Source organism: Equus przewalskii, chromosome 22 (genome assembly GCF_037783145.1).
Source record: "Equus przewalskii isolate Varuska chromosome 22, EquPr2, whole genome shotgun sequence".
Lineage (NCBI taxonomy): Eukaryota > Metazoa > Chordata > Mammalia > Perissodactyla > Equidae > Equus > Equus przewalskii.
In genome coordinates, this window is record NC_091852.1 from 38,269,227 (window position 1) to 38,291,140 (window position 21,914).

The 21,914-nt window shown below is 39.5% G+C and overlaps 1 protein-coding gene across 10 annotated transcripts in view; it reads left to right on the forward strand.

Moving 5' to 3' along the window:
- The window catches only part of FOCAD (focadhesin), a 270,485-nt gene that overhangs the window by 236,965 nt on the left and 11,606 nt on the right, over positions 1–21,914 (forward strand). For 8 of the 10 annotated variants that reach the window (XM_070589694.1, XM_070589692.1, XM_070589690.1 and 5 more), the window contains 5 exons: positions 12,214–12,342; positions 14,469–14,584; positions 17,096–17,356; positions 18,013–18,102; positions 21,705–21,882. In XM_070589694.1, coding sequence (XP_070445795.1) covers positions 12,214–12,342; positions 14,469–14,584; positions 17,096–17,356; positions 18,013–18,102; positions 21,705–21,882 — 774 coding nt within the window. The remainder of the gene's footprint in view (positions 1–12,213; positions 12,343–14,468; positions 14,585–17,095; positions 17,357–18,012; positions 18,103–21,704; positions 21,883–21,914) is intronic. The other 2 variants (XR_011531312.1, XR_011531311.1) reach the window with 1 other exon arrangement.

The window sequence follows — 21,914 nt, forward strand, 5'->3', positions numbered from 1 at the left end:
GGAGGAAGCAAGTTTGATTAATGAAGGCTGTGGGAGAATAAGATGTTACCATTGAAAGGGACATTAAAGGTCGCTTTGTCTGTTTTCCCCACTGGGTATGGTAATCCCTGGAGATTCCAGATTATATGCTACTTTCATAGCTTGGAGATGAATTCCTTTAGCTTTTGGAGTTCTAGAAATTGTGCTGTTATCCTAGGGTCATGAATTAGCATGATTTGCTTTTACATATCCTCAGTAAAAATTGATACATGGTTATGTCACTGTTGTACATGATATATTTATATATGAACATGTCATATATTACACATAATGTGGAGTTAATTGTTTATATTGCCATAAACTAAGTCTATTTAAAATAGATATTATAATAGAGATGTCTTTACTGTAAGAAATTGAATTCATACTAAAGGAGCATCTAAAATTTCCATGGCCAGAATAATTCTAGGAATATATAGAATATAGAATATGCTCTATTTTTTGTTAATTTGCTCACTGATATCTTATAAAATTTTTGAATGTTGATAATGTGAGAGATTCCCATGAGAAATAAAATTAAAATTCTTAAGGTCAAATGAAAGATAGATACTTTTTCTTTTCTGATGAATAAAATGTCATTTTGGCTCCCCAGATACATATTTCTTGACAGAAATGAATTTTCTCTGAATCTTGTTGGCAACTTTTGGTTAAATGTAATATTTTTATGATTATGCAGTCATGGCACAACAGGAAATGTTCTGCCCTAAAACCGAAAAATCAGGTGGAACTGGCATCAGTGATGTTATATGCAGTCTAGCTGAAAGCTACTTTAAAACTAATAAGTGAAGTATTAAAAAATGCCATATTACCAGTCAGATTTTTGGCATTTTCAGGTTGTGGGAGAGGGCTGCCTTCTTGTCAGGTTTACTGACTAGATTCAGAGGAAAGTCTATTCAGCCTTACACATTACTAATGATGACCCCAGAGGAGTGGGGGCCGTGGGAGGCTGACCTCCGCCTCGGAAGCCCATTTACAAAAACAAAACCAGACCCTGCTCTATGGGGCTAAATGGGATGGCCAAACGCGGAGGTGTGCATGCAAACGAGTGTTTTCTTCTTCAATATGCCCAGCTCATTTGAATTTTAATAACTCCCTTCTGGAGCAGCTTTTGAGTTTAAATGTCTGGATGTCACTCATCAGAGCCCAGTGGGGCTGCCAACAGGAAGGATGACAACTTTGGTGAGCTCTTTTGAGGAAGAAATGGCTTTAGAGAATAAAAATCATGCTTGGCATAGGCGGACAAGAGAAAACTTTAGGGAGAGCATGGCTTCATTGCCTCTGTGTGCTGTTTAATAACTCACAGGAGGAAGAAAAATGTGATGCTATACCTGATCCACACTTCTGCCAGGGTGAGATGGGGCATCATGATCTCAATTTTAGCCAATCAAATCTGAGATAGTGAATATGTTAATCTACTTTCTAATGCTTAGGGCTTTGCTCACTTTGGATACTCACTTTAATACTCATGTGATAGAACATACAAGATGCTCATGGCATCCACTCCTTCACACAGGCCTGTATTTTAAAGCCATAACAATAGATGACATTTCTTCAGTTTTTAGACTTCGGGTAATAGTTTTGAATATAGCTGTTTCTTGCTATATCATGTAACATCCCCTCTTCTTCCCCAATAGCCCTGGCCTTCTTCTAGCAGATGGATTATTCCTTAACCTTTATCATCGTAATTATTTATTCCTATGGACATTTCTTGACTATGCTAGGCTTAAAATTTGCTCATAATCTAGTACCTCCGATCATGGAATTATTTTATCCCTTAAAGGGCCTCTAAATTTTGACTCTTACTTTTGCTTCTTTTCTATTAATTTATTCTTTTCTCTAATTTCTGATCTTTGTTTTTTCTCAACCTCATAGCACATTCAGATTTCATAAAAATTTTATCTACTTCTTTTCTAAAACATTTAAAATGTATTAAAAGTACTTGATGAAAGTAATCATCTCTTTTTGATGCTACGTTAAGTATTTCTACACAATAGTATTATTTTTCTTATCATTCTATTGCTGGGGCATGTGACTAACACTTTCTGAGCTTGTATTTTTCTATTAGGCTTATTCACAGTAAGAAGTATTATTTGAGGAAGTGTATTTAAATCCTTGTAATAAAGTCATTATGAATGGCATTTCCTTCTTAATATAAATTCATTGGTCAGTGATCTGGGTGTTTGAGTATTGGGTTTATGTATAAAGTATAGATAGGTATATTCTCAACTGATCATTTTTGGACTATTAGCATGAGATATAGTTGTTGAGGAGTCTAGCCAAGAATTAGTGAACTCTGAGTGTAGACAAACCATATGAGAAAGCTGTCCGTTTTTCTGATGAAATTATGGAGTTGGTTGCCAAAATTGTGTTATTTTTAAAATAATTTAGTAATAGTTTACCTAAATGTTTCTTTTAAAAATATTATTAGAAATGAATACATGTGTGTAACACTAAATTAAAACATGGCATAAAAAAGAAAATAAGAATCCCCTATTATCTCACCACCTAGAGATAGCCACAATTGATAATCCAGTATGTGTCCTTCTAGACATGTGTATGTGTTATATTGAATCATAAAATCTATATTATTTTCTCTGATTTTTAAAAATATAACAACTTTCCATGTAAATGGACATACTCTCCACCCATCTCTTCCAAAAGAAGGCTTGGGAGAAAGCATGACAAGAATCCTTGCACTACTTTCTAGACATGTGTGAACAGGATATGTTTTGGGAGTGTTTGATTTCTATTTTTTGTTGTAAACACCATGAAAATATTTGAAAGAAAGAAAAGTCAGCAATTATCCCATGACTCTCTAACAGCTATCATCATTTCTGAACTTTGCTTTTTAATGTGTGGCTTTATGCACACACAATTTTTGCATATTTCCAAATGTTTGTATTTTTTAGCTTAATGTTATAAATATTTCCCTATTTTCCATATATCTCCATAATATCATTTTTAAATGACTATGGAATATTCCATCAAGTTCGTGAATCATAAATAACCGTTTCACTATTGGTCATTCAGAAATTTTCCATTATAGAGAACGTCTTCATGCATATAGCTTTCTCTCTTCTACATATAGCTTTCCTTAGGATAAATTCTCAGCAATTTGTTAGTGGGCAAGAGTCTGAGGAGTTGGTGACTATATGGATGGCATGGCCTCATTGCTCTTTGAAAGTTGTTCTAGATGTTGGTACCTCAGCCTTGTATGAATATGCAAAGCATATTCATGGAGGTTAAGAGCAGCGTCATACTCCTGGGTTCATAACCCACTTCAGCCACTTGTGTCTATGTATCTTCAGGCAAGCTGCTTAAGTCTGTAAGCCTCAACTGCTTCTGTGAAGTGGAGAAAATAATTGAATCTTCTTTAGAGAGTTTTGTAAGGATTATGAGTTTATGAGTCACTTTATGTAGCAGTGCTTAGAAAACAAAATAGAGAATAAACCCTTTCTAGTTACCATGTTACAAAGCAAACCAACATACACATGAACAAATGACTACAATAAAAACCAGTCAGGTGTAAAAATGATACCTTAAGAGTGCTTTAATTTGCATTTCATTGCCAGAAGGAATGAACATTTTTGCATTATTTACTATTTGAGAGGTTATCTTTTTATTAAATTGCAGTTTCTTTTAAAAAATTTGCATCTTTTCTCTTTTATTCTTTATTTTGAAATAATTTCAAACTTAGAAGAAAATGAAAACAAAGAACTCCTATACTGCTTACACTCAGAGACCCTGTTTAAGTTTCACTGACAGTCCAAATGAGGTCATGATTTTTAGCAGAAAAAGAATTTAACTGAGAATGTCGCACTATACTTATTTGTCATGTCTCTTCAGTTTCCTTCAACCTAGAACAGCTCCTCAGTCATTCTGACTTTCATGACTTTAGCATGTTTTAAGATTAGAAGGCAGGTGTTTTGTAGAACACTTTCCGATTTGGGTTTACCTGATGTTCCTCATCTAAGATTTTATTTTTCCTTTTTCTTCTGAAAGCCCCCCAGTACATTGTTGTATATTTTCAGTTATGAGTCCTTCTAGTTGTGGCATGTGGGATGCCACCTCAGCGTGGCTTCATGAGCGGTGCCATGTCTGTGCCCAGGATCCGAACTGGTGAAACCCTAAGCCGCCAAAGTGGAGCGCGCGCACTAAACCACTCGGCCACGGGGCCAGCCCCAGGTCAGTGTTCTTTAGCAGGACTATCACAGAAGTGGAGCTCTGCTCTTCTCGCTGCATCCCGTCAGGTGGAGCATGATGTATCTCCCTCCACCAGTGATGTTAACTTTGATCACTTGAATAAAGTGATATCTTCCAGGTTTCTTTGCTATAAAGTTTCTTTTTTCCCTTTATCGTTAATAAATATTTTGTGTGGAGACACTTTGAGACTTTATGAATATCCCATTTTTCGTCCTACTTTCATCCATTAGTTTTAGTATCCATTAATGCTTTCTTGCCTGAATTAATCATTACTATGACGATTGCCGAAAGATGATTCTTAAAATTCCATTATTCCGTTTATGCTCTTTGGTAGCGGTCTACTGTAAGGAACAGCTGCCTCCTCCCTTTTTCTCTTTTTTCTTCCTTTCCTTCCGTCCTATTAGTGTGGTCTCCTAAACTCCTATCTTACTTAATTATTTATTGTTCAATTATTCATTATTTTGATTCTCAAATTGTTTCAGATTCAGTCAATAAGAGCCTCTTTAAGTTGGTTCTTGTGTCCTTTTGACATGACCTCATCATTCTTTGAGTACTTCCTTGCTTTGTGGCACAAGAAGATGTTCTAGGCTCATTTTGTACTATCCTCAGCCTATGAACAGCCAAGTAGCTCAGGTTCCTGTTAGTGGAGAATGATATTTAGAAGCTGAGATCTGGGTACAACTTATCTCATTGCTACTGGGGTAATCACTGCGTGCAGACTTTCAGTGGATAGAGTTAGGAAACAGACACATACACACTGTCTCTCTTCTCTCTCTCTCGCCCCCTCTCTCATGTCTGTATATCTAGATCTAGCTATATATCTTGAAAACCACAAGTTCACACCAGTATCTCCAATTCCAGTTCAATACCACAGGGTTCATTCTACCTTTCCCTTCTTTTGTATTTGTAACTTTCTTCTCTGACAGTAAGAAACCTGGCTCCCATTATTCTCAATGTATTTTCTCATTTGCTGAGTTCCCCTATATGTAATCAATCTCCTCGCCCCAATGGGCCACAGTCCAGCTATAGCTGCCTTTCTTTCTCAGGTCCTGATCTCCACTGGGCAGCCACCCTGCTTGGCAGCCTTCCTGGTACTAAGGGGTCCAGGGGTGTTTGCTTCTGATAACTCTGAATGTTGTTGAAATACTTGGCCTTAAGACAGAACATCCTACCGCCTCTTAGTATCTGACAGACAGAATCATCAGCTGTCTTCAATGACCATCTTGATTGTAGAATAGTTTCTGGCAGGAGGCTGAGCATCTCTTAGTCCCCACAAACATAACGTAATGTAATGACCTCTACCTGTGTTTTCTAAAGACTTTGGAAAAATCCTGTGCATCCTTTCCGTCTTGGTTTAAACATCCTTTCCTCACTGGGGGAAGGAGGAGGATTCCCCGATGTTCCCAGATTAGTTTAGATTTCTTCTGTGATGGTTTCTTGTATGTTTTTCATAGTACTTCACATATGTGTAATTATTTGCTCAGTTATTTATAGTTCTTTGTTTAAAGTCCTTCTTTCCCATTAGACTGTAATTTCCTCAAGGGCAGGAAGAACATCTGTGTTTTATCCTAAATGCTTAGAACAGAGTACTTGGCATGTAATAGTTTGCAAGTATTTGTTGATGTACAGCTTTAAGCATATGTATGTGTATATGTGTGTGTGTATGTGTGTATATATAGATATATCCAGTATATATCTCCTGGGTAATTCTGCTAAGTGCTTCTAAACAACACTGAAGATGGAGAAAATAAAGACATGCACACTACACAAGCGACGTGCTGATAATGGGGAATATACGCACCAACAGCTGTTAGCCTACTTGTTACCAGACTTTTACTGTAGGGATTACACGTGTGCTCTGAGGCATTGAGATCTGATCCTCTGTGTAGCCAAAGTATGTGTGATAATGGGTCCTGTTGTAATGCATTATGTTCGGATATGCCATTTATATCAGAGTTCTTTGAGGCTGTCAACTGGATGAGAGATTTAAAGCAACTTTGTATCCGGATTTTAAAACATCTGGATCCTTTTAACAAGTACGTTAGGCCTTCTCAGTTCCAAATCCATTGTCTATAAAGCATTCCAGGATTTCCTTTTATCTAAGGCACTGGTTTGAAAGGCAAAGCACTATAATAAGGGAGCTGATCATTCCTGTTTCTTAGATTTGGATTCTTGTGTCCAGTGCTAAAGATCTCTGGGGAAGCAGCCGTGTGCCTCCATTCTCCTGTTTCGGAACTCCCTCTCTTTCCATATCTCCCTGCAAATGCATGGAACTGCCAAGTATTTTCTCCATTCCTAACAGTTACTGTAATTCCTTTCATTCCAGTTAGTGTCAGGATTAGTGCCCTGCAAATATAGTGGAAAATGTTGTGTGATGTTACTTTGGCTACTCAGTACTGAGTCTCTGCGCTTTGAAAAGAGGAAGATTTATTGCGTTATAGCACTTACTTGATTTTCAACCCTATGCTCCACTTTGCAAGTTCTCCTTGTTTCTGACACTTGCCTGTATATCAAGTCAGTCCTAAAGAGTATAGATGCAACGTGTAAAGTGTATGTAAGTGCAGTTATTGGTCAAAGTTCCGCTGTCCTGTCAAGGGAGTGCTCGTTGTCTAAGCAAAACATCTGGAAAATGGTCATATTTCACACTGGGTCCTGGTAGCCAAGCACAGTTTGAATATCTTTCCTGATTCCCTAGATTCCCTGGAACTTGCAAAATTTCTGTAGTGAATTCTATAGAAGGACCTGGAATATGTAGTTGTGAAAACAGTTGATCTGCTAAAAATATTTTAATAGAAATGTGCTTATGAATTAATAATTTCCAATATAGAATTGGATTCATGTCCTTAATAGGAGAGAAAAGTAATTCTGTGCACAGATATTTACTGTACTGTCTGCCAGTTCATCAGGCCATTTCTGTGAATCACGAGCCAGAAGGACCCCCCAAAAAATTAGCTTGGTTTTTGTGGTTTTGTTTTTGTGAAATCAAAGACTCCAACTTGCAGCCAACATTGGGCAGGAACAGTTGCCACATGTGTGTAGTCAGTATAGAGTTATGCGAATAGCCGACCAGTTAATTCTTGTCATAGCATTTTAATTTTTATCACACAATTTTTAATAGTTTTCTCTTATAATCCTTTTTATTTCTATAAAGTTGGTAGAAATGTGTCCACTTTCATTTCTGATTTTAGTTTTTTGCATCTTCTTTCCCAATCATTATGCCTTTTATTTCCTTTTCCTGTCGTTTTGCATTAGCTAGGACTTGCAATATAATATTGGAAAGGAGTGGTAAGAGGAGACATCCTTGCCTTTTCCTGATTCTAGTGAGAAAGCTTCTAACTTCTCACCATTAAATATGCTGTTAACTGTAGGGTTTTGTAGATCTTCTTTATCAAGTTGACGAAGTTCCCCTCTAGTCTTAGTTTACTGAGTTTTTATCATAAATGGGTATTGGATTTTGTCAAATGCTTTTTCTGCATCTATTGCTATGATTTTTCTTCTTTAGCCTATTGATGTGATGGATTACATTAATTGATTTTTGAATTCTGAACCAGTCTTGCATACCTGAAATAAATTCCACTTGCTCATGGTGTCTAATTCTTTTTATATATTGTTGAATTCTATTTGCTAATGTTTTTTGAGGATTTTTGCCTCAATTTCATGGGAGAGATTTTGGTCTATAGTTTTCTTATATTGTCTTTGTCTGCTTTTGGTATTAGGGTAATGCTGTCCACATAGAATGAGTTAGGAAGTATTTCTTCTGCTTTTATCTTCTGAAAGAGATTGTAGAGAGTTGGTATAATTTCTTCCTCAAATATTTGTTAGATTTCACCAGGGAACCCATCTGGGCCTGGTGCTTTCTGTTTTGGAAGGTTAATTATTGATTCAATTTTTAAATAGACATAGGCCTATTCAGATTGCCCATTTATTCTTGTATGCGTTTTGGCAGATTGTGTCTTTCACAAAATTGGTTCATTTCATCTAGGTTATCAAATTTGTGGGCATAGAGTTGTCCACACTGAGCCTCCAGCATTTTATCAATTACAGTTCAGATTTTCCTCCTCCAGCACTGGTCTCTGTGGTTGTTTCTGCTCAGGAGTCTCTGCTCCAGTAAGCTATGGCTCCCTGTATTCCTCTGTCTGTCTCTCCAATCTTGGGGGCAGTGGTTTGCCCTGTGTCCTTCCCTCTTGTCTGGATCCAAGAAGAGTTGTTGATTTTTCAGTTTGTTCAGCTTTTTACTTGTTGTTAGGACAGAGTGGCAACTTCCAAGCTCCTTACGTGCAGAACTGGAAACTGGAAACCTCTCCTTTCTTAAAACTTTTTTTTATTGTGGTAAAAAACCCATATCATAAAATTTAGCTTCTTAACCTTTTTTTGTGTGAGGAAGATGGGCCCTGAGCTAACATCTGTTGTTAATCTTCCCCTTTTTGCTTGAGGGAGATTTTCCCTGAGCTAACATCTGTGCCAGTCTTTCTCTATTTTCTACCTGGGACACCACCACAGCATGGCTTGATGAGCAGTGTGTAGGTCCGTGCCCAGCATCTGAACCTGTGAACCCAGGGACCCTGAAGTGGAGTATGTGAACTTAACCACTATACCTCTGGGCTGGCCCGCATCTTAACCATTTTTAAGTGTACAGTTCAGAGGTGTTAAGTATATTCACATTGTTGTGAAATTGATCTCCAGAACTTTTCCATCTTGCAAAGCCGAAACCCTATACCCATTAAACAATACCTACTCTTTTCCCCTCCCCCAGCCTCTGGTAACCACTGCTTTCTATTCTATGAACAGAATTCTCCTGTCTCTTTCTATGAATTTGACTACTTTAGATACCTGATATAAGTGGAATCGTACAGTTATTTGTCTTGTTGTGACCGGCTTATTTCACTTAGCATAACGTCCTTAAGGTTAATCTATGTTGCAGCGTATGACAGGATTTCTTTTCTTTTTAAGGCTGAATACTATTCCACTGTACGTATATGCCACATTTTGTTTATTCATTTAGCCATCAAAGGGCATTTGGGTTCCTTCCACCTTTTGGCTATTGTGAATAATGCTTCTGTGAACATGGGTGTACAAATATCTCTTTGAGACTCTGCTTTCAGTTCTTTTGGATATATACCCAGACGTGGGCTTGCTGGATCATATAGCAGTTCTATTTTTAATTTTTTGTGGAGCCATCATACTGTTTTCCATAGTGGTTCTACCATTTTACAATCCCATCAACAGTGCACAAGAGTTCCAATTTCTTCACGTCCTTGCCCACACTTATTACTTGTATTCTTTTCCTTCCTTTTTTTATGGTAGCCATCCTAACGGGTGTGAGGTGATATCTCATTGTGGTTTTGGTTTGCATTTCTCTGATGATTAGTGATGTTGAGCATCTTTTCATATCCTTATTGGCCATTTGTGTATCATCTTTGGAGAAATGTCTATTCAAGCTCTTTGCCCGTTTTTATGTTTCCCCTTTTCCCTGTTCTTCTCCTTTCTTCAGCTGTTTTCCTTTTGTTGACTGCCTCTACTTCCTCCTGTTTTTTAACTTCTACTAATTCTGCTGCTTTTCCTGCGGATTCTGCCTTTGCTCTCCCTTTTCCTGTTCTCCTCCTCTCTCTTGCTATTTTTCTTTTGCTGGCTCTGCCCCTATTTCTGCTTCCCTCCTTTTTCTCAGTCAGCTGATTCTGCTACTTTTTCTGCTGATTTTGCCTCTGCTTCTCCTTTTTCCTGTGTTTCTCCTTTCAGTAGCTCTTTTTCCTTCAGCTGACTCTGCCTCCACTTCTGCTTCCTTCTTTATTTCCTCAGTGTCTGTTGATTCTACTGCCTTTTCTGCCTCTGCTTCTCCTCTTTCCTATGTGTTTCTTTTTTCCCGTGCTTCTCCTTTTTCCTCTGCTTCTCCCTATTTCCTGTGCTTCTCCTTTCTGCAGCTGTTTTGTCCTTTTGCTGACTCTGCCCTCAACTCTGCTTCCCCCTATTTCAGTGTCTGCTGATTCTGCTGCCTTTTCTGCCTGTGCTTCTCCTTTTCCCTGTGATTCTCCTTTCTGTGGCTATTATTTTCCTTTTACTAACTCTACGCTCACCTTGGCTTCCTCTTTTTTTGGTGTCTGCTGATTCTGCTGCTTTTCTGCCTCTGCTTCTCCTTTTCCCTGTGCTTCTCCTTTCTATGGCTGTTATTTTCCTTTTAGTGACTCTACGCTCACCTCGGCTTCCTCTTTTTTCGATGTCTGCTGCTTCTGCTGCTTTTTCTGCCTCTGCTTCTCCTTTTCCCTGTGCTTCTCCTTTCTGTGGCTATTATTTTCCTTTTGCTGATTCTACGCTCACCTTGGCTTCCTCTTTTTTCGATGTCTGCTGCTTCTGCTGCTTTTTCTGCCTCTGCTTCTCCTTTTCCCTGTGCTTCTCCTTTCTGTGGCTGTTATTTTCCTTTTACTGACTCTATGCTCACCTCGGCTTCCACTTTTTCGATGTCTGCTGCTTTTTCTGCCTCTGCTTCTCCTTTTCCCTGTGCTTCTCCTTTCTGTGGCTATTATTTTCCTTTTACTGATTCTACGCTCACCTTGGCTTCCTCTTTTTTCGATGTCTGCTGATTCTGCTGCTTTTCTGCCTCTGCTTCTCCTTTTCCCTGTGCTTCTCCTTTCTGTGGCTATTATTTTCGTTTTACTGATTCTACGCTTGCCTTGGCTTCCTCTTTTTTCGATGTCTGCTGCTTCTGCTGCTTTTTCTGCCTGTGGTTCTCCTTTTCCCGTGCTTCTCCTTTCTGTGGCTATTTTCCTTTTACTGACTCTACGCTCACCTCGGCTTCCTCTTTTTTCGATGTCTGCTGCTTCTGCTGCTTTTTCTGCCTCTGCTTCTCCTTTTCTCTGTGATTCTCCTTGCCGTGGCTATTTTCCTTTTACTGACTCTGTCATCACCTCAGCTTCCTTTTTTTTCAGTGTCTGCTGATTCTGCTGCCTTTTCTGCCTCTGCTTCTCCTTTTCCCAGTGCTTCTCCTCTCTGCAGCTGTTTTGTACTTTTGCTGACTCTGTCCCCACCTCTGCTTCCCCCTTTTCAGTGTGTGCTGATTCTACTGCTTTTTCTGCCTGTGCTTCTCCTTTTTTCTGTGATTCTCCTTTCTGTGGCCGTTTTTTCCTTTTGCTGGCTCTGCCTCCACCTCTGCTTTCTCCTTTTTCAGTGTCTGCTGATTCTGCTTTTTCTGCTGATTTCCCTCTGCTGCTTATGTTGATCCTGCCACTTTTGCTTCTTCTTCTTGGTCTTCTACTTTTTTTATACATCAATTCTGACCTCGTCATAAGTTCGCTTTTACATGACCCTTGGTGGCTACTCCAGCCCTGACTATACCTTATAGCTCCACTCACAGCTGCTCCACTGTCTTATTTTTTCAATTTCAAGTTACCCCCCCCCACACCTGGAAAAAAAGGATGTAATCCTAAAGTCATGGTACTATGTCTTAGATAGCTGGTTAACTAAGGAATAGCTGTTATCTTAGGGGCTCACCTCTGGAACAGTTAGCTATTGCACAAGCTGAGGAGTAGAAGTGGTGAATTAGAGGATATAGAACCTGATCATTTAGAGCCGCAGGGACTGGAGGTAATCCATAGTTCTTAGAAGGGAATGCCGATAGACAGTAATTGTCTCCTCTTCTGGAAGTGGATTGAGAAGTGAACAAGGGATGAGAGAATAATGCAGAGTAAGTTACTCTTCTCAGGAAGCTGGCTGATAAGAAATGAGAAAATATGGAAGTCAGCTAAGTGGCAATGTGGAATATTCCTATCCAGACAAGAGAGAAATAAGAGAGAAAAGAACAGAGGGAGCAAGGTTTTGTAGCAAATAAGCTTGAGATTAAGAGCACAGAATTGAAGGATTGACCACAACTGAAAATGTGACACCAAATCCTTTGAAACCAGAAGAGCTGGGAGGGAAAGTTGGCCTGTTCTACTTTCATGATGCTATCGAGGTGTTTGATTATTTTTTTCCCTTTCTGTGCAGGTCCTGAGTCTGTATCTCCTTCCCTTCTCAAAGTAGTGATGAAGCCCATAGCTGCTGTTGGAGAGAACTACCAGTATCCTCCTGTGAACTGGGCCGCACTCCTCTCTCCACTGATGAGGCTCAACTTTGGTAAATATCAGGCGTTTTTAGGTCTTCAGACTTTACTTTTAGGGTGTGACGTGAGGAGAAAAACAGATTCTGTGTCAAATTGGTAGTGACTGGATAGACCTTTGGGATCTTGAGGTTGATCTTCTTGGATGGAACAGCTGGGTTACTCTCAGTGAGTCAATTTATGAATAACTGAGGGTGAGAAGAAAGAGGGCTGAAGACAGACCAGATTCGTTTATGAAAACAATACTTGACTGAGATGTGCATAGTGCTAGGTATGTGGTTCAGGTCCCAGAAAACCTGCTTTGATGGTTATCAAACCGCATTTCCAGAGCCCTAGGTTTCAAATAATAACCCTATGGGATGGTGTATTAGTTTTCTATTGCTACTGTAACAAATTACCACAGACTTAGTGGGTTGGAACAACACAAATTTGTTATCTTATAGTTCTGTAGGATAGAAGTCCAACATGGCTCTCACTGGGCCAAGGTCAAGGTATGGATAGAGTAGCATTACTTTGTGGAGCCCTAGCAGAGTGCTACAGTCTGAATGTGTCCCTTCCAAATTCGTATATTGAAATCCTAACTCCCAGTGTGATGGTATTAGGAGCTGGGGCCTTTGGGAGGGGATTAGGGCGTGTGGACAGAGCCCTCATGAATGGGATTAGTGTCCTTATAATAGAGATCCAAAGCGCTCCCTAGCCCCTTCTACAATCTGAGCACGGCAAGAAGTCAGCAGTCTGCAGCCTGGAAAAGGGTTCTCACCAGAACCCAACCATGCTAGTACCCTGATCTTGGACTTCCAGCCACCAGAACTGTGAGAAATAAATTTCTGTTGTTTATAAACCACCCAGTCTGTGGTGTTATACCAGTCCAAACAGACTAAGACAGGGAGAATCCATTTCCTCTCCTTTTCCAGCTTCTAGAGGCTTCCCATATTCCTTGGCTTGTGGTCCCCTTTCTCTGTCTTCAAAGCCAGCAGTGGAGGGCTCAGACCTTCTCATGCTGTCATCTTTCTGGTTCTCTGCAGCTGGGAAATGTTTTCCATGTGTAAGGATTCATGTGATTAATGGGTCCCTTTGAATAATCCAGGATAACCTCCCCATCTCAAGGTCCTTAACCTTAAGCATATCTGGAAAGTTCCTCTGCCGTGCAAGGTAACATATTCACAAGTTCCAGGAGTTAGCATGCAGACATCTTAGGGGGCCGTTGTTCTATTTGCTACAGATGCTTTGTGGTGAGAGGAAAGGGAATGCACACCTCCAGTTCATCCACAGCAACCTCTTTCATGGAGTTTGCATATGCAAATTCAATTTCATGTACTTGCCCCCACCTCCAAAAAGAGAGGGAAGGACAACAATTTTACCAGTACTGTAAAATGGTGTGTAGGTAGATGTGTTTGTCATGAGTCCTCTATTATTTACGGTGGGGTGTTTACTTACATATGATATACGGAAAGATTTGTATACTATCATTTATGTGCAATTTAAGGGGCAATCAAAGGTGATTTTGACTGTGGGGAAGTTTTCAGTTTAATGCCTTCATTTGAACCTAATCCCTACGTAAGATATGATGTCTTCATACTGTGTTTGCAGAAATTTCATTTAAAAAATATGTTCCCCTGCCTCTTCTCTGCCTTTGTGTGCTGTATTGAAATTGTTTATGTTTTAGTAAAAGTCCTTAGAAAAAAGAAGAAAAGGCCTGGAAAATACATCTGCTGATGGGGATCAGACTGTTAAGAAGACTGGGTCACTTGAGAGTGTGGCCACAGACCTAAATAGATTTCCCTGTGTGCTGAATGCAAGGTTGAGAGAAGGGAAAAACAGAGACAAGGAAATTTTCAGCTAAAATTTTCTCAAATTTTTTATAGTATTTGAGTGTTTACATTTCTCTGGATATCATCAGAGAAATTTCCCTAGCTAGTTGAAGGCCCTTGCTAGTTCCAAGACTTGGGACTCTGATGCCTGTGGATACATTCTTTTGCCTCATAACTAAAAGGTCTCTTGAAATACCTTTTTTTTTTTTTTACTGGGGTTCTATGACCTGTAGAAGTCATACAAGCAGATGCTTTGGTTTGAGACACTGAAGGCTGAAAATGGGTCAGAGAAGCTGCTACATTAGGTATTCTTTTCCTTTCTTCTCCCTCAGGTGAAGAGATACAGCAGCTGTGCCTTGAAATTATGGTGACCCAGGCACAGTCATCCCAGAATGCAGCTGCACTGTTGGGATTGTGGGTGATGCCGCCTCTGATCCACGGTCTGAGTGTACGTAGTAATTAAAGGTATTGGGCTACAAGAGAATATGGTTCTGGGAGAGATTAACATTCATTTGGGTATGTGTTCTTGAAGTCAAGAGTGGACAAATGGAGTTTTACAAAAATTGAGGCCTTGACAGTAGCTGGCTGGCAGATTGGAAAATTATGTGATTTAGGACTCTGCCATAGCCATCAGCATTCATGCTTTTAGCTACCATTTATTACAAAAAAGGAAAGTGATGATCAGAGATATTAAAGTTCCTTGCTCAAGATCATACTGCTAGAAAGTTGTGGAGTCATTTAAACCTAGCTTTATTTGTTTATATGATATACATAATCGTTTCAGTAAGTATTAAGAGAAAAGCAAATCTACTTGTACTGGATATATGATCCCTCCCTTTCACAGAAAAGGCAGCAATTAAGGCGAGCCTTGAAGGCTTGGGAGGATTTAGTGAGGCATCAAGTTAGAGGCCCTAGGGGATGTGGGTGGGAGGATGCAGGTGGAGAATAGAACATCTCTGCTAGGGTGTTCAGCTTGAGCAAAGTGAGAGGAAGAGGTGGTGTAGCCTGGCATTTGTGACAGAGAGAGGGGGCTACCACAGAAGAATGAAGCGAGATTATTTAAAATGTGAAATCAGTGAAGATGTGAAATTAGTAGATTTTGAGAACATTTCAAGCTAGGACAAAGGACTAAAGAAGCACATTTCATGATTCCTTAAAGATTTACCAATTGATTACAAGTTAAATGATCTCCTGTTTGTTATTCGTCTGTTCTAGGAGGCCTTAATTCTTTGAGAAGACTGCAAAGCCTTCTTATTAATTCCTCAATCTTTTGGCTTCAGTCCCTACTCTGTGCTTTTTTCTTTTAAGCTTTCCCACGTCTCCTAATTCTCTCTAACTGAAGATGGATGTTGTTGAGGTCTGCAGCCCTCCTGTCAGCTGTTACCATCACCTGTGTGCTCAGGCAGCTCCCATCTTGCTGCTGCTCAATGGGCACTTGCTATGGCCCTGCTGCTTGTGAGCGCTCAGGGAGGCCTTCCAGATGCCAGCCTGCATCTCTCTTCAACCCTGACAGGCTGCTTTATTTTATGCAGCTTTATTGAGTTATAATTGACATTCTATAAAATATGACCATTTTAAATGTAATTTGAGTTTTAGTGTTTTTATACGTTTTCATCCCTCCTCCAAGAATACTTCCTTCACCCCACAAAGTTCCATTGTGTCTGCTTGCAGTCCATCCCCACTCCCAGTCTCAGACCAGGCTGCCATGATCTGCTTTTTGTCTCTATAATTTTGCCTTCTTCAAACTTTGATATAAATTTAAATGTCATGTAAACTTTAGAAATTCTTTAGAATGGAATCATACAATATGAAGTCTTTTGTGTCTGGCTTATTTTACTTCTGAGGAATAGATTTTATTTCCATTTTACAGCTTGATAAACTGAGGCAAATGGAGGTTAAGCCAAGTTCACACAGCTAACAGATGGGAGAGAGGCTGGCTGACTCGGAAGCCCGCGTCTTAAACACGCGGTCTAGTAACGCCTCCTTCCCTTTGAGTCAGGTGTAACCCACAGCCTGTTTGGTTGATTTCAGGAATTTTTCCAGGTTTTAGTTATCCTTCTACTTCTCTTTTAGATCTGTGCTGCTCTTTCGTATTTGCCCTTGCTTCTGGACCTTTCCTATTATCTTTGTTAATTAACTAAGTTTGTGAATTCATTTCCTTAATTATATACCTTCTCATTTAAAACATGATCTGAAATGGCATATTCTCTAAAGTGAGCTCTTCAGGGAACTCATGCAACTACACTGATCTTTTTTGAAATGTGCTGATTTTGTCAGATTTTGTTTTTTATGCCAGCTCTTTTAGGTTTGCTGCTGCTTTGGTGTCATATCTATGTTTCTAAGAATTTTTGAGGCCTGCTCTCTTAAAGTCTGCGGCACATAACAGCTGTTACTAACTATGCCGCCGCTTAGCTCTCGTGAACTCTAAGGTGCCGTGGTCAGTTCCGCATGCTCAGCTGGTTCTTCTTTGGTCAGAAATGGTCCCAACATGCCAGCTCCCCTTATTATTTCCTTATGCCTCCTCAGAAGAAGAAATTAATAAAATCAGATATTCTGTTTCATTGATCTCCAGCAGAGGAGCCTTTCATCTTCAGGAGTTTTTCTTGCCAGAGAATGTGACCTTTTCAGACTGAATGGCAAACTGCCATGTACTTTTAGAAGTAGCATTTTATTCCCTTCACTGAAAAGACCCAGGGTTTAAGCTGAGTAGTTCACAGATGGGTTGGCAGATATCATGTATACACATGAGTCACTCTGGACCAGAAGTCACTACAGCAGCCAAAATTACGTGCATCAGTGACCCATTGGACCGTGGAGCTGGGGGAAAATGAGGGGCAAGGAAGTAACCTGAACCTTTATCTCTCAGTCTACCCTCAAACATGCTGATGACCTAGAGGATTGGAGCATTGCAAGCCCGGCTTTGCCTGTTTACATCTGACCTCTTCTGTTTTGCTTCCAGCCAACTAGCAAGAAATACCTCCTGGTATCTCTGCCTCTGTGGATAAAACTCGTCTCTGATGAACAGATCGTGGGTTTTGTTGAAAACTTAGTGGTGGCAGTTTTTAAAGCAGCTTCTCCACTTTCTAATCTCGAGTTATGCGTGAGTGCCTTACAGGGTCTGGGCCAGGCCATGAAGCTGCCCAGCCCTTCCTACCACCTCTGGAGTCTGCTCTGTGAAGCTACTGGGAAAATTTTTGACCTTCTGCCAAATAAGATTCGGGTGAGGAACAAAAATATTTACATTCCTGACAATTTATGTTTGGGATTTTTTAAAGCCTTTTTGGCAAAGCAGGAAGGTGTGTGTTATAAGAATGTGGTGGGAAGGATAGCAAGAAATAACCACATTCTTCACTAAGAATGTGTTTGCTTCCAAGATCTAAATTGAGGTTGAATATTTAGAACCAAAGTTTTGAGTAAGCTTAGAGCGGGTTAACCAGTGCTGTACCAGGAAATGTGCTCTTAGGTCTTTTACCAGATGCCTGTAGAAGATGAGCAAGCTCAAAACTCTTACACTTTATGCCTAGAGAATCCTTGGGCATATTGTCCAATATCCTGTTGATATCAAGGGACTTAACAGTAGCCTTTCCCCTACCCCAACAGACTTCTGAATTATAGTTTTACGAAGAAGTTAAACATCTGTTTGGAATGATAGATTCTGATAAGGAGAAAAAAGTACAGCCAAACAAATACACACAATTACAAGTAAGTTGTCTTTTAAACGATAAAGTTTGGCCACACGTTTTGGTTTGGTTAAAATTAAAACCCTGTCAGCCACTGTTCCTGGAGATAAGCAAATCTAATAATTTGTCAGAACATTGAGACTATACCTGTTATGTTACATTGTGTTTTGACATGCTTGGGATTTTTCTTTACCAGAGAAATGATCTAGAGCTGTATATCTGTGTAGCAAAATGCCTCTCGGAAATGACAGATGATGAAGTCACTCGGGGTGCCCAGATTACTGAGGTAATAACATATCTATATTTTTTTTACTATTGCGGTAGGAATTACAGTTGAAGATGTGATTAGAGCGTCCTTTTGGCTGAAGCTAGTTTTGCTCCGTATTTGTTACTGGCTAATTTCAGGAAACTATCTCTGTTTCACTATGGGGTCTCGTGTCCAGCCTAGTAGTATGGTTGGATACGTAGTAGTATGGATGGATAGATGGGTGAATAACTTTTTAACCTAATTAATCCCACTTTGTCAAGAACATTTTTGTGTCACCTATGGGCAAAAATGAGTACAGGATAATGTCTTCAATGCAAAATCCACAAGAATGGGAATATTCTGACCAAAAAACTTTCTGGTGCATGGAAGGCGTAAATAAATAGTTCTGTTTTCACATTTAGTTTTCTTCACCTGATACTTCTCCTTTTGAAATGAAGAAGGGTGGCTGATTGAAAAACAAGTTCTATCAACTCTTACACAAGATAATTAACAAGTACCCTTCACACCCACACCCAAAGGATGAATGAGTAAAAAGTAGCATACCAGTAGAGTTGCCAGATTTAGCAAATAGAATACAAGATATCTTGTAAATTTGAATTGCAGGTAAACAATGAATAATTTTTTATATAAGTATATCCCAGTGGACCCACTTATTCACAGGGCAGCCCTGCATACCAGGTAATGAATACCAACGGTCTGGAGAACTGTGAGCCATCACATAGCTGGTGGACATCTTATTATTTATTTCAGTTTATGGCAGGTTTGCCTATTCAGTTGAATCCTTGAATTTCTGCATTATATAGCAATGACTCTCAAAATGTGGTCCCTAAGCCAGCAGCATCAGCCTGGGAACTGGTTAGAAATGTAAATTCTGGAGTCCCACTCCAGGCATCCTCAATCAGAAACTCTGGAGGTGGGGCCCTGGAGTCTGTGTTTTAACAGTCTCTGCAGGTGATTATGTGCATCCTAAGCTTTGAGAACCGCTGTTAGTATATCGGGAATATCAACATATTGGAGGTTAGTTTGTTTTAAGCAGGGACCAGCAGTATAAGGAAATGCTTAAGAGAATGGACTCTGGGGCCTCACTGCCAGGGTTTGAAATCAGCTCCCTAATTTACTAGCAATGTTACCTTGGTTAAGTTTTATAACCTCTCTCTGCCTCAGTTTCTTTATCTATAAAAGGAAGATAATAACGCCTACCTCCTAGGGCTGTTTTGAGAGTTAAATGATTTAATCCACGTTAAGTTCTTGGAAAAGTACCTGACCCAAGGCAAGTACTCAGTAATTATTTATTACTGTAATTATTACATTCGTATAATTTATTATATCCTATTATTATACTCATGCAATATAGTTGTAAGTAATGCATCTAGTTTACTTTGTAGTAGCTAGCACTAATGGTTGCTGTTATTCACTTGGGTTCCTAAAGTGTTAATCAGAACATTGTCTCTAGAACATTCTAAATAGTGTTCTGATGTCAGTGTTTTCTGTTCATTTCTGGGAAGAATAGAGAGGTAAGAATAAAGTAGTGGTGAAGAGCTTAGACTCCTTGGGTTCCGATTCTTTTTCTTTTTTTTTTTTTGAGGAAGATTAGCCCTGAGCTAAGTACTACCAGTCCTCCTCTTTTTGCTGAGGAAGCCTGGCCCTGAGCTAACATCCATGCCCATCTTCCTCTACTTTATATGTGGGACGCCTACCACAGCATGGCATGCCAAGTGGTGCCATGTCCGCACCTGGGATCCAAACTGGCGAACCCCAGGCCGCCAAGAAGCAGAATGTGCATGCTTAACCGCTGCGCCACTGGGCTGGCCCTGGGTTCCAATTCTTATTCTGCCACCTATAGCTATGTGACATTAAGAAAGTTACTAAACCTCTCTGCTTCAGTCTCCTCATCTGAAAAGGAGGAATGTTAATAGTAATTTACTGCATAAGATTGGTGTGAGAATTAAATGGTTAATACAGTGGTCCTCAAACTTTTTGGTCTTAGGACCGCTTCAGTGTCTTAGAAATTATTAAGGACTACAAAGAACTTTTATTTATATGGGTCGTATCTGTCAATATTAACCATATTAGAAATTAAAAGTAGGAAATTTAAAAAATATTTACTTAAAAGTAATAATAATAAGCCCATTGTATCTTAACATAAATAAGAAGAAGTATTTTCCAAAAAACAAACAAATTCATGAGAAAGATGGCATTGTTTGGCATTTTTGCAAATCTCTTTAATGTCTGGCTTAGTAGAAGACAGCTGGACTCTCACAGCTGCTGCTTTAGTCGTTGTGACATTGTCTAGAGAAGTGTGTGAAGAAACTCCAGCCTCATGACAGATGTGCAGGTGGGAAGGGGAAGGGTGAGTTAATTGTCTTCTCAGATAATTGTGGATTCCTTCTTTGATACTGCACCAAAACTCAACAAGTGGTAGTTTATTGCAGGTTTGTTGCACTGTGGAATCTGAGACCATACCAGATACTCCACAGACTGTGTTACATTAGGATCCATTGGTCCACCTTGCTCTCTGGGTCTTTTACCAATGCATAATTTTGTAACATCATACATTGGTCATTTGGAAAATATTGAGTCACTGAGTTTAAAAAATCTTCCAAATGTGGATCCATTTCCTTATATAATATCAAAACGTCTTTATTTTTAAATATCATCAAGACCCTCATCAGGAAAGTCTTTTATGTATTGGGAAGCTGCCCAAGTCCAAGTAGCAGATACACATTCTCCAGAAACCTAATTTTCGCTTAAAAGCTCAGATTTTATCATTGGCAACAAATACTGTCAAGTGTTTTCCTTGAAGTGACAGTCTCACTTCCTTCAATTTTAAGAACATAATCTGTCAAGTGCTCAGTTGGAGTAACTATAGTTTGTCCAGCAGCCATTCTTTCAAGTAAATGGTGTTCCATGAAAAGAGTGGCTATTTCAACTCACAACTCAATCTCACAAGTGTTTTTTCTTGAGACAACCGGCATACTTGGTTGTGCAGCTGAAGTCCTTTATGCATACTTCCCATTTTGTCATACAGAATATTAAAAAGATATGTACTCAAGGGCAAAAGTTTAACAAAGCTAGTAATTTTTATTGTTCACAAGGACATTTTAAATGAAACTAGCTTTTAAAAAAATTACAAGTGGTAGTGAAAAATACATGAATATTGCTATAGTTTGGTGCTATTATGAAAATAGTTTGACCTCACAGACTCTCTAAAAGGGTCTTGGGGTCCCCCAGAGGTCTGTGTACCATACTTTGTGAACTGCCAACTTAATACATGTTAAGTGCTTAGAATGGTGCCTGGCGCTTAATAAGTACTGTATTTGTTAGTTATCATTGTTGTTATTATTATTTGTGTATTCTCACTAAATATCATCACCAATTACCCCCTGAAATCATTTATGGTTATTATGAGAGAACAGGAGGTGACATTACAACTCTGTGTGTGTGTCTACATTTTAATACATCACTCAGGCAGATAGGTCACATGCTGCCAGGCATGAACAGTTCCAGCATTTGGAATAGTAATCAACTTCAGACTCACCCTTTCTGTTTTGCCCTTGCCCTGATGTTCTATAATGACTTCAGTTAATTTAATAGTAACTGAACAATTTGCTGTTTTGCAGAGCAGCATAGAAAAGGCCACCTTTGTCCGACTGTACTTGGTCTCTCAAGGACGATTGCCCTTGATGGGCTTGACTGACATGCTCAGTGTTGCTGTTCAGCACCATGAACAAGACACACTGGCCTGGATGATGCTGCACAGCCTATACCAGGCACGGATTGTGAGCCATGCCAACACAGGTAAGACCCGCCTGGGGCGAACACGGGAACAG